The 13,082-nt window shown below is 31.9% G+C and overlaps 1 protein-coding gene across 1 annotated transcript in view; it reads left to right on the top strand.

The window, feature by feature from the left end:
- The first annotated feature begins 4,904 nt into the window (after positions 1-4,904).
- Positions 4,905-13,082, top strand: part of LOC113235636 (tyrosine-protein phosphatase non-receptor type 4) — a 38,558-nt gene continuing 30,380 nt past the window's right edge. The window contains exons 1-3 of the mRNA XM_026471450.1: positions 4,905-5,132; positions 7,361-7,489; positions 11,820-12,033. Coding sequence (XP_026327235.1) covers positions 4,983-5,132; positions 7,361-7,489; positions 11,820-12,033 — 493 coding nt within the window. The 5' untranslated portion in view covers positions 4,905-4,982. The remainder of the gene's footprint in view (positions 5,133-7,360; positions 7,490-11,819; positions 12,034-13,082) is intronic.

Here is a 13,082-nt window from a genome sequence, read left to right as displayed (position 1 = left end):
ACTGTTACCTACTACTTAACAAAAGTCGTTAAAAATAATATTATAAAATTGAACATATTTTTCGGCTGTTGAAAAAGTGTAAATACAATATTAAGGATAATAAACTATTTGGATTAATATTTAGGAACAAAGGGAAAAAAATATTATCAAAATTTATATTTTCAAAAATTATTACAAGTGCAAAAAATGTGTATTTAAATAATGGGATGTTTGGCCATAAACAAAATTTTTCACTGGGGTATTTTATCGACTATAGCGCATCACTACACTCACAATAAAGCAGTAAGGTTAACAGTCAAGTACAAAATTTCGCGATGCGATTTTGCTCGTAATTCCTTACTTATGGAATCAGATTTTTCATTAATCTTTTTCAATAAAAAAATCTTAGTATATAAAACCTAATAACCATAAACATTTAACATAAAAAAAGGAATACATAAAATAGAAAATAAATGCCCAACCAATGAAAAAGCTGATTCTCTACAAACATTAGTGTAATAGACGAAGCATGGTAAGTACAAAATAAAATAATTTATCATTAATACTGCTAGTCCCGTTATTAATTTAAAGTATTGTTAAAAAGTAAATATTACTCGGCAAAATCGCACCGCACTCCTGGTTTTCATGATTCGTATTAAGCAAGGCTAGTAAATATGAGTTTGCAATACATTACGGGCTTGATGACGTCATAAGTAATGTAACAACCATTTCATTGGCATAGTTCACCGGTCATAGCCAGGTTCCTTCGCCGCATTTCTTTAAGAAATTTGACATTTTATGATGTGCAATACTACATTCGACTATACTTTTTCGCAATAATTATTACTTACGCACATGTACAATAGAACAAATAAGTGTAACAGCGGACCCTCTGTAATAAAATGATGTAACTCAAAAAGTAACTTTCTGAAAGTCGCACAATAGATTAAAAATATATGGTAGAATTTCTATTTGATATGAAAAACTACATATTAACTTTATTTCGCCCCATTTTTAAATTTATTTAGTCAATTTTGAAAAATTTTGTTTTTCGAATTGACTTACTTTATTATTTGCTTGTGCTTTTGTAGAACTGGTGGGTTTATTGCTTCTTCATGCAATTCCTGCTAGGAAATCATAGGATAGCAAAATAGTAATGAAAACGGTAATAGATTTTTTTTATACATACATAGGCTTCATGAGCAGAACAAAAGAATATTTAATTTTCGTAAAATATTTGATTGTTTATGGTTTTGTTATTAACACTCGTTTGTCGTAGGCAAAATTTAAACTTTGATGTCACCAAGCAACAAGGCAAACTTATAATAATCTTACTAACGTTACTACATACGTATCTATAGTAATTAAAATATACTAAATAATAAAATACACTTCAATAACACATATTCAAACCAAACTGTAACAGTATGTAATAGCGTATTAATTTTTCTTCCTAATAATGGTACCGAACGAATGATATGGCTGCTGGTTTAAGAAAAGATGCAGAATAAAGGCAGATAACTGTTTGAAAATTATTGTTTTATTCATTTAATTACCGATATTCCTATCCTTATTGCCTACTACTTATTAGGTAGGCTTACCTAAACTTCAAAATATATTCTGGTACTAGCTGGTACTAATTAACCCCTTTCATTGGGAGTCTCCTTAGACCTATATGTTTTGATGTGAAAATACTGCAGAACCTTTAAGGTTCTATATACATATATATATATATATAGAACCTTTGGTTTATCTGGTATACATTGGTATATCTAAAATCTATTCCTTTAAGTGATAGACTTGCTGAATTATCACAAATCAGAATTTGTAATTTTTAGAATCAACGATTTGAGAATGCAATTTTATATCAGGCTTCTATTTGGAAATGTTCACCAGAATAAGCCTTTAAAAATAAATCGATTCTCATGAATATGCTAGAGCGGAAAATTATCGACGTGACGGTGTGTATTATGTACTGGTTAGTCACGTATATGAAAGTTGTAATTCCACCCTTGGCTAGACTGGATGTAGAGGATTTCTTTTTGCAATTTTGAGAGTAGAGCAACAGTGGTGTTGTTTTACTTGTATATGCCAGAGGAGATTCTCCACTGACTTACCAATAAATGGATGACAATAAATACAATCCAGTCTAATCCAAAAACCGCTAAATAATATCCGGAGTTTTTCCGGCTTTTCACGGTCTACGTTGGAACCAATGACAAGCATGACTGGAGTTAACCTATACATACGTAGTGACATGTATTGAAATATAAAAAAAAACTAAAACATTTAATTTAAGTTATGAAGTCATTGCAGTATTACTTAATTTTGTTTGCCAAAATATAAAGGCTCAAAAATTATTCGGCTTGTACTAGAAATAACAAAATGTATATTTAGCTACTAGTGAAAGCTACTTGAACAAAAGAGTGATAGAGTAGTCTTCATGCCAATATAAATTAATTTTATAGTAATAAGTTGAATTTTATACGAATTCACTTCAAGTAATAAGAGTTGTGCAGATATATACATAGGTACATACCTACACATATTATAAATGTGGAAATAGGCGTGTCTCTCTGTTGGTAGTTCTGACGTGCTGTAAGAAATGTGTCGACGTTTCGAATTTTTAGATTTCAACTAAACGTAAACTCAAAGTTTCATAATGTCGAAAACCGATTTATAACAGAACCGTTATGCTTTCAGGGGATTTCGGTTGCTTATTACAAACAAAAGATTAAGTTAGTTTGTTTTGTAATATTCCTAAAATAATCAAAAAAATACATTTGGGATTACAAAAATTCGAGCAAACATTATTTCGGGCAAATGTATTTTCGTACTTCTGATTAATAACTCCAAACAGTAAAATGAATAATATTAAAATAATAAATAAATAACAATATTTTATTATATGATATATAATGATATATAATATTAACATTAAATCAACTCTATAATTTCTTTGTTCTAAACCTACATATTTCAGCCACTTGTGGTTGGAAAATTGAAATTGATGCAACGGTTCTCTTTCTATCGTTTCCGCATGTCTTGTGTAGGATGAGGACAGTTAGCTATTTGGTTATTTTGGTTGCTTTTGTAATTTATGTGTATTGTATGTAAGTATGTACACGTATATATACTTTTTATTTTTGTTTTTTCTTACAGTACGGCATGATTTATGATGATTTATATTAAAACAATTACAATTTATTTTTTATTTATAATTTATGACTTATTATTTAATACATAATACGACGGAGAAATTTTGATAAATTTGAATAAACTGCGTAACATAATGTATCGATAAAAATCGGATCTAAAAAGCACGTTCGCTTCTCTCTTACGAAAAACAGCGTTCATGAAGTATTGCATTTGTTGTCTGTGGTTGCCAATGAGATAACAAACTGAGGGTCGTATTCTAGAACTCTACTCAATGCTCAAGTCAGGATTGCAATTGAAACACAAGCACTGGAAAAACGACCCTAATGGCAGAGACTTGGGTATGATTTCGAGTGCTTTAAACCATACTCATATCCTGACTTGAGCATTGAGTAGAGTTCTGGAATACGACCCTGAGGGTCGTATTCTAGAACTCTACTCAATACTCAAGTCAGGATTTGAGCAGACTTGAGTATGATTTCAAGCTCTGGAAATACGACCCTAACGGCAAGGACTTGAGTATGATTTTCAGTGCTCACTGCAATACTCAAGTCCTGACTTGAGTATTGAGTAGAGTTCTGGAATACGACCCTTAGTGGTTGTCTGTCAGTAATTCGATAATGCAAATGAAAAAAAAAACATCGATTTGAAAGCAGTGTTTATTACGCGATGGTTGTTATGTACTTGTACCTTGACTTTAGAGGATGGAAAAAAATTAGTTTCCGTAGTCTAAGGGTCGTATTCTAGAACTCTACTTAATACTCAAGTCAGGACTTGAGTATTGCAATGAGCACTGAAAATCTCTGGCACTGAACTCTACTCAATGCTCAAGTCAGGATTGCACTGGAAACACAACTACGACCCTAATGGCAGGGACTTGAGTATGATTTCGAGTGCTTTAAACCATACTCAAATCCTGACTTGAGCATTGAGTAGAGTTCTAGAATACGGCCCTAAGACCTTGACGGACAATTGACACTTCTTCAGCCTGCAAATATTTTCTATTATTCTGACTTTTAAAAAGTTTCTAATTGGCGCGTTTCGCCGCCCGCGTTTACTTTGCGTTTTGTTACGGTCTAAGCAATATTGTTGAAATATACACGAGAAGGAGCAAGATACATATTAATACAATATCAATTCAATTACTTAGTTATTTTTACAATAACCAATCAATGTAAATGTGCAAATAAATTGAAAATTTAAATAAAGTAAAATATATTTTCCATATTAAAGCGTTCCACATCATGCAGAAGCAAAAATCAATGAAAATTAGTTTCAACATGGCGGCGCCAGTCATGTCAGGCGGAAAGTTTATCAGCGAGTGAATTCTTTTTTTCTGAAATAATTTTAGATCTAATTATGAACGTAGAAATTATAGAACAACACTCTATTTTGAGAATACGCACATGTAATTATTGTTGCGTACTTCTCCGATACAACTCGTTGCAAAAATAAGCAGGAGCCGTATTACTAGGTGACCCATTAGACTTCGAAATTAATCCAAGTGATATGTTTTATCTTGTTCAAGGCATGTAATAGTTTACGTAGAATATTAATTACGTCAGAAAGTCCTTGGGAATCGCGAAGGTTAGGTATTGAATAGGAAAATGGATTATTATGAACATAATATAGTTGTGAATCGTGCTGACGAGTGAAGAAATTGATGTGTTCACAGTTGAAGAGGTTAATTATTAGTGATTGTGTTCAATTGGATAGGGTTTTTTTTTTTACAAAACGGTGCTAGTTTTAGAGGGATCAGTGTTGAGGCCGCGACGTCATAACGTCGGGCTAAAGACATAATAAATATAAATAGTCTTGTGATAAATGCTATTATTTTGTCAACTGCAATGATAGAGAGTGTATCGCGGAGGGCTTTTTCGAGCTCGAGTGGCACTTACAACGTGCGTGCATCAGAGCTCGCAAGAGATCGTAAGCTCAACATCTTCAATATTGCTGTACAGTTCTTGGATGACAGTCAACATGTTTTTCAGATCGAGGTGAGTTTGGTGTTTACCTTCTATAAATGTGTGAGCTATTTTATTTTATTGCAAAATATTACTTAAAGTATTTGCTGTAAATTTGAAATATAAATGACTTGAATGCATTTGAAGATTCAATCAAATCAAAACACAATTTTTTTAAATGTAAAATAGATTTTTAAAAGTGAAATCTATTTGTAGCCTATAAGGCTAATTACAAACAAAATTATTTTACATTTGCCTGTAACAATACCTCCAATGAACACTATGCTTATTTATTTTCCGTTGTAATTTTTTTTTAATGACATTACAAAAATATAATTTGATGGCTCATGTTATTTTCTTTCTTTTGGAAACATGCATAATAACCGCTTAAGTATTTTAATCACCGGCAATCTATCTCACCACCGCACTGAGCCCTTAATAAATTAGTCTTTCAACCCTAACGTTGGCGAAATCATTGCGCAAAATGACGGGGTCATAGATACAAAAGTTGAAGTTGAAGTATTTTCTGTTTTTGTAAACAGTGATATTTATTTACTAATATTATGCTCTCCAAATTTTGTGAAAAAAATAAAGAAAAAAACAAAAAAGAAGGTTCGTTCCATGGCTTAGTTGGTAGCGCCTGGCACAGTATGCTAGAAGACGTCGGTTCGTTTTCTTTTTAATAACAAGTTTTTGTAAGTAATAATTCAAATTAATACTTCTGCTTATGCAAATGTGTTCTCACACTGAAAATACTACATTTTCGACTTGCATCATAAATTTTAAAGGAAAATACAATTCAGTTTGTTGATTGTTGTTGATCTCCGTCGCCGATTCATTCATTGAGTACTTTGTTTACAATAATAACACAAGTATCTAAAAATTCTTAATGCTTGGCTTCTGTCCAGCACTACAAACCCGTTAACCCGTTTATCTTATCTATTTTTATGTTCAACCTGCAATTGAATTAATTTGGCTTTTCCTGACTTAAATTTAGTTTGCCACAAATGTTTATCTATAATGGAAAATATATGATTCAATATTAACCAATATGAAACTATCCCTGTATTAATTATCATAATTAGCATTAGCAAAGTTTTAATGCAACACATTTTTGTCTACCACTTCACACTGAGCCATACCTCTTGTTCAACACATTCTATTAATGACCTGTATTCATGTATGAAATATACAATGATTAGTAAATAGAATTTTTTAATACTGGGTAAGATAGTAGCCTAATTCAGTTAACGTGGAGATGGTCAATATACCTGTACAATTTCATATCAAAGCTATTATTACTATGTGATTCTTTGACATAGGTTATAGAGTGTTACAAAAATACGTTTTAAAACATACATTATTATATAATTTTTATGTAGGCTGTTTACAATAATTTACATGTTTTTACAATATTCTCATGCAGTCCAATGAGTCACAAAAACCAAAGAATTAAACATGAAAAAAGTCTATCTAATTTATACAAAAACATAAACCTAAAATGGAAACGAATACAATTTTAATTTTTAATTGGTTTCGAAAAAGGAGGAGCTTCTCAATTTGACTGTATTTTTATTTTTGTGAATTACATGTGGTTGCACCAATATTTGTGAAGTGATTTTGATGGTAGTTTTTTCTCACCTCCTCCTTTTCTCCTTCTTTCTATCTCCTCCACTACAGATAGTGGAACCATTCAAATTTGAAGAAAATGTTCCACTTCTAAGGGGATGAATCCGGTTTGTTGGATTTCACCCAGTTTTCGTTAACTTTGCAAAAAGATGTAATTCCACAAACTTTTGAGATTGGTTTTTTATAAAAAAGTTTTATAAAACTATCTTCAATATAGTATAATATCATTAAGGTAATTAAATAATGATTTTTAAAATTCTACACAATTGTTACGATTTCTAATTTCGCTTGGAAGTATATTGTATGCATTTGAAGTCATTACCATTATACTCGCTCTCAATTCGAAGCTCAAGAAAGTTCTAATTAGGAAAATCTTCATATTGTGTTTTTTAATATATCTAGCTTTTTAAATCTTGTGGAGGATAAGAACAAAAAGTCGACGTATTTTTTGTATTGATTCACCTAATTCATGTATGAGAAGAATATTATGTTGTTCATATACACAAAATTAAATTATAATATTATCTGAAAAGTATACAATTAGACCACTTTTTTAATTATGAGACTGAGATCTAATTTTCTTAAAAGTATGAATTTTTTATTGTATTTATTTTGGAATTACATTGTTTCAGAAAAAAGCCAAAGGTAGTGTCTTATTGGATCAAGTATATCAACATATAGAACTAATAGAAAGGGATTACTTCGGCCTGCAATTCACTGAAAATGGATCCGCACCTTGCGCTACAAATACAGAAATAACAGTAAGTCTTCTTCTCTTATTTTTTTTACCACTCATATGGCTTCGATTATATATTGATTCAATCATAATGACAACTACTTAGAAACAAAAAAATTATAGAGCAGATATGAGTCTCACAACCCACTCTGATTACCATCATTTTAATATAATATCACATAGTCTTTATAATAATAACACTACCAATCACACCAATTACCAGGTCTGAAACTGATCTGAACTAGGGTATTTCCTTACTAGAGTACCAGAATAAAATAAATGCCGTGGTAGCCTGAGGTCAGCAAAGGGTCTTTAAATGGATTGATGATGAATGAGAGTTCCAGAATTCACTATGGAACACTGTCCCAGTACACCCAGACCACAACCAATTTAGAAAATTCAGTCAAGCTGTGATTATGAAGCTTGTAACCGTTCCAAAATAACGGGAAAACAAAAAGAACTCATATCGTGTAAGAAACTTGTAATTAGTGATCATACAATTTAGAAAAGTTAATTTCCGAAAATTGGTTCTACCGGGAGTTGAACCCGGGACATTGAGCACCGACAGTGCAAATCGTTGGGCCACCGATATCGACAACGAGTTTGTATAAAAGGAAACAATTGAGACAGGATAAATAATTTAAGTAAAAAATGTAATGCCGAACATTCAGCCCATAATTAAAAAAAAAAACTGCCCCTGGACCGAAAATCAAAGAAACATTTGAAATTTTTGGCATAAAAATACATATATTGACGTGTACTTGCAATAAGTACTTGGATTCAAGTGTACTAGCTATAACAATATTTTATTAGAACTTACATTATTTATTATGTTATATGCATGCTTGATGTTTCATAATCTCATCTATAGAGTACAAAAAAATCGACCTCAAAAGTACGTGGAATTACATATAATTACCAAGTTTTATTGAAATCGGTTACGAAAGTGCGCAAACCCGGATTCATCCCCTAGTTCGCCACTATACGGGACTTGACACAGGAGATAATAAAAATCGGTTCTCACTACTCAAAGTATATTGAGAGAAAAACGTCTTAAATGAAAGAATAGCAAAATCAACCATTAAAATAATTCCTCATTATACTAAAATTTAGGCGCTATTTATAAAAATGAATCTTCTTGCGTGAATAGCCACCCTTAGAGGTGGATGATTTTCTTCAAAATTAAATGGGACCACTATGAAGGTACCCTTTTTCCAACAAAAAAGAATCATGAAAATTGGTTCACAAATACCGGAGTTGTCGCGTAACATACATACAAAAAAAAAACATACAGTCGAATTGAAGAACCTTTCCTTTTTTGAGTCGGTTAAAAATGAATATCCAAGAGTGAATGAAAATTATGATTCATTGAATTAAAATTATGATAATTAAGTTCTGACGTCAGCAAACGCCTACTTGAGATAACCAATAAAAAAGTCAATGGGATAATCAGATTGTACAAAATGAGTCATCGGAAAGAATTACTTTGTAATATTGATACTGAATCTGATTCATTTTTAGTCTACTCTGAAACAAAACAAAATGTGTTTTGCTCAAATTGATACTTAATAGTTTTGTATCTAAAGATTTTAATATTGGTAAGTTTAGTACGTATAGTCGAGAGCACATAGGCTTGTCAGATGGCCGGGACATCTGGGATTGTCCCGGAATTTTTCGTCTTGTCCCGTGTCCAGTACTTAGACTTTACTGTCCCGGATTCCAAACACTTAGAAGTTGTTTTTACAAACTTAGAGGCCTTTTCATAAAAGAAGACCCCCAGATGCAGCGCTTTAGTCGTGCGAAGGAATGTCCAAATATTGATTGCGAATAACGTAAAATATTTGTTTTTTTCTACTCAATGAGTATTAAAAACTTCCAAACGTCAGTAAACGCGAAGTGCTCGGTTTCAGTTTGGTTTTTATAATAATGTTATAAAAACCAAACTAAGTTTTTGTATGTGTGTTGTATGTTGAGTATTGAGGTAGTTTCGTAGGTTAACTTTTACATAACAAACGTACGTATTTGAAAATAATTTGTATTTTTATTTTCCCTTTAAAAATGCAACGACTAAATATATTACGAAGGCCACTCGACAAATCTGTAGGTATTAGCAGGAAATTAAAACAAATAAATGAAACAAAGCAATGACAGGTGACTAATGTTTTAGTTTTTAAGTTAGACTTAAAATAAAAAAGAAAAAATAACTGACCAGGCTTTTGAAAAACACTGCATTATTTTTGAGAATTTTATTAGACTTCTGCTAACTGTACGCATATTTCAATATATTTTGACTCCTTTTAACATATACATAATATGTATATGTATATATTTTATGGTTTCTGTTGTTTTCTTAACAAATTGCTCTAACATCTTTTTTGCATAAGCACTGTCGGCAATATTTGCGGTCTTTAGAAGTTTATTTGATGTTCAGCATGAAAAAACCACGACTATGAGGAAAACAGTGATAAGACTTGTGTGTTACTTGTATGTGTTTTCTGGAATGTTTTATTACTAAAAAGTTAAATTAACAAATTAAACAAAATGCAAATATCTGGCTCATTTTTATTACTATTCTCTACAAACGAGTTGATATGTTAAGACAGAGGTTCAAAGAAGATAAAACAATACAATTTTAATACTTTTACACACAAGAATAACAAACAGTACTAGTAATTAGAAGCATTAGAGCTCCTTGTGAAAGAGTTCGTCCAAAGACGTACTGCCACCCTAGTTATTTCTGTTTGCCTGTTTGAAGGATAAGGGTGCTGCTGAAATACAGGCACATGAGACTTGTCAACTTATGTCTCTGGGTAGTGATGAAAGAGATTCAGTCTTTTAAGGCGTTTTATAACGACTCGACTCCATTTTACGGAACTCGACTCTAAAATTAAACACATTAACAAATTAAAGGGGTTCGAGTTTTTATTAATAAGACTCAGTCGTTATACTAAAAGACTCAAAAGACTTAAACGACTTGAAAGACTTAAACGACTCGAGTTGTTTGCAAAGGACTTACATCTATTTTATGTCTTATTAAACCCGAAGTTTATAAATAAAAATGATGTAAGTAGTATGTAGTTAATAATCATGTTTATTTACTTATAATAAAAATCGTAAAATAATTACCTGGTGGGTAGAAACAAAATGCTAAGCAAAAAGGCTGGTAGAAGCAAAAAGGCTATGAGGCGCCTTTCGTTTTAGTCGTTTTAGTTCTTAAGACTTTTAAGCTTCCTAAGGTTAAGACTTCGATTCGAATTAGTCTTCAGTTTTAGTCTTATGACTCAAGATTTCAGGGTTAAAGGACTAGACTAGTCGTGAGGCGTTAAAAATTAGTCCAGGTTTTTTAAATGGTCTTAAAAGACTGAGTCTGTTTCATCACTATCTCTAGGTGACGGGCATAGTGGCAGTGATTTTTTTTTTAAATTTATTTATCTTGTCAATTACATTTTTTTACAAATAAGATAATTTAAAACCCTGAGTGGCATTGCAACTGTACTGTACAAGCGTGTCACTTGCCACCAGGCGCAAAACTTGTTCCGTCACTTATTATCGCAAAAAACAAACAAAAAGCAATCAAATACAAAACTACATTGACTTACAATTATATGGACGTCGGGTCCGCGCTAAAAAGTGTCCGAACTTATAGGGCGTTAAAATCGTATACAGAGCGTCATTCACGCTTTAGTCTTCGTTTGTTCGACTGACATTACAATTTAAATTCAACGTTTTAGCTTTTCATATTCCTTTACATGTCACTACGTTTAAATATGTTGACTTGGGACATTTTTTTCGTGGTTTTTGTATTAGACCCGTCGTCCATTTATTTGTAAGTCAATGCAAAACTACAAAAAATTAAAATTATGGACTCATCAACTTGAAATCGGTCAGTAGGCCTAGCACGAACGGGCGCGACTTGCGCGAGAGCGACATAAAGCGCGAAATACTGCTAAGCTCTCGCGCAAGTCGCGCCCTATCGTGCTAGCCCTACAGACTAGTGTTCACTACCTAATATCCGTGGCAATTTTTATTATTTAAGTATTCTATTTTTTTATCGTGCAATATTGTTTAATATTCATCGTGAAATATTATTTAATAATTACACGATAACATAATTGACTATTTAAATAATAAAAATTGCCACTCAAATTAGACAGTGAACACTAAAACGAGAATGACCGAAATCAAACATACTATCTGACAATAATAGATTTAACCATTTCTTCCATCGGCCTGTGCCCACAGTAGCCCCATATATTCCACGTAGATATAAAAAAATGAATGATCTTATTAATTGGCATTACACACAAAAACCACAAAATCTTGAAATAGCTAGTAACAAAACTTTATTGTTTCAGCGCTGGTTAGATGCAAACAAATCTGTAAAGAAACAAGTTGGGGTCAACGCACAGTTCTGGTTAGCAGTACGTTTCTACCCCCCTGAACCGTCACGATTAGCCGAGGAGTATACAAAATATCTGCTCTTCTTACAACTGAAAAAACTATTATTAGATGGTAGAATGACAGCTCCAAAGAACACTGCCTTGTTGTTAGCTTCGTTTACAGTACAAGGTAAGTTTCACATTACTTGTAGAGACACACATACAAGAAATATTTAAGGCAAGAATTAAATGTTATGTCCCTCTACCATGAGCTTACGGTATCGATAATCGCTAGCGCCCGCGTAGATTGTTTGACAATTTTGTATTGCAGTTTGTGCACGGACCTTAGCAATCTCAAGATATTGTGAACTCATGGAAAATCTGATAGCAGTATTTCCTAATCAATACATTCTTCAAAATTTGACTATGTGATCGTGTTAGCGAATCGTGACATTAATTTATTTTATTCTCTTACAAAAATTACTTAGTATCATTAAGAATTAGATTTATCGTGATAAGAAATAATAAAAGGTTATTAACAGAGCGCTGACGGGCGGCCGCCATTACTAAAACATATTTGACGATGTGGTTTTGTTTTATTTGGTTTTATAGTGGAAAGATATTATAATATAATTGATAACAGTCACTGGCGTCTCATTTCTGGTCACTATAAAAATCTCACAATCGGGTATTTATTAAACTCGTATAAACTGAGTAATCAAAATCTGTTCTAACAAATTATACTATGACATAATTTTTATACTGTATTTTAACGTACTCAAGAGCGGTCGTAGCCTGGGGAAGACTGGTTGCTTCTGGATGAGATTTCGACGATTCGAATATAATAATATATTAAAAAGAATACAAAGAATATAAAAAAAATTATTGCAACACATAGATACAAAAAAGAGATTAGTAATACTTGAACAAACAAAATAAAATAGGAAGAATTTGAAAAAAATAACAAACACCATAAAGTAAAATAAAACAGATAAAAAGCAATAAACAAACAACGTCTACAATTCGTACTGTGATTTGAGCGGTTGTAGCGTACGCAAAAGGACATCATTCAACTTAGCCTTAGCAATATTTTTCAATGAGCCCTAAATTATTATTATATATTATAAGCCTATTGCATGTGTCTTTGACTTCAGTTTTTACGTTATGTACATGTGTGAATTTTTAGTAGTCCGCCCGGTCTACATTGGGCCAGCTTGGTAGACTATGGTACCCACAGTG

Source organism: Hyposmocoma kahamanoa, unplaced genomic scaffold (genome assembly GCF_003589595.1).
Source record: "Hyposmocoma kahamanoa isolate Upper Pololo Valley unplaced genomic scaffold, ASM358959v1 88, whole genome shotgun sequence".
NCBI lineage: Eukaryota > Metazoa > Arthropoda > Insecta > Lepidoptera > Cosmopterigidae > Hyposmocoma > Hyposmocoma kahamanoa.
Note: the sequence above shows the minus strand (reverse complement) of the source record. Positions and strands in the feature narration are given on the sequence as shown.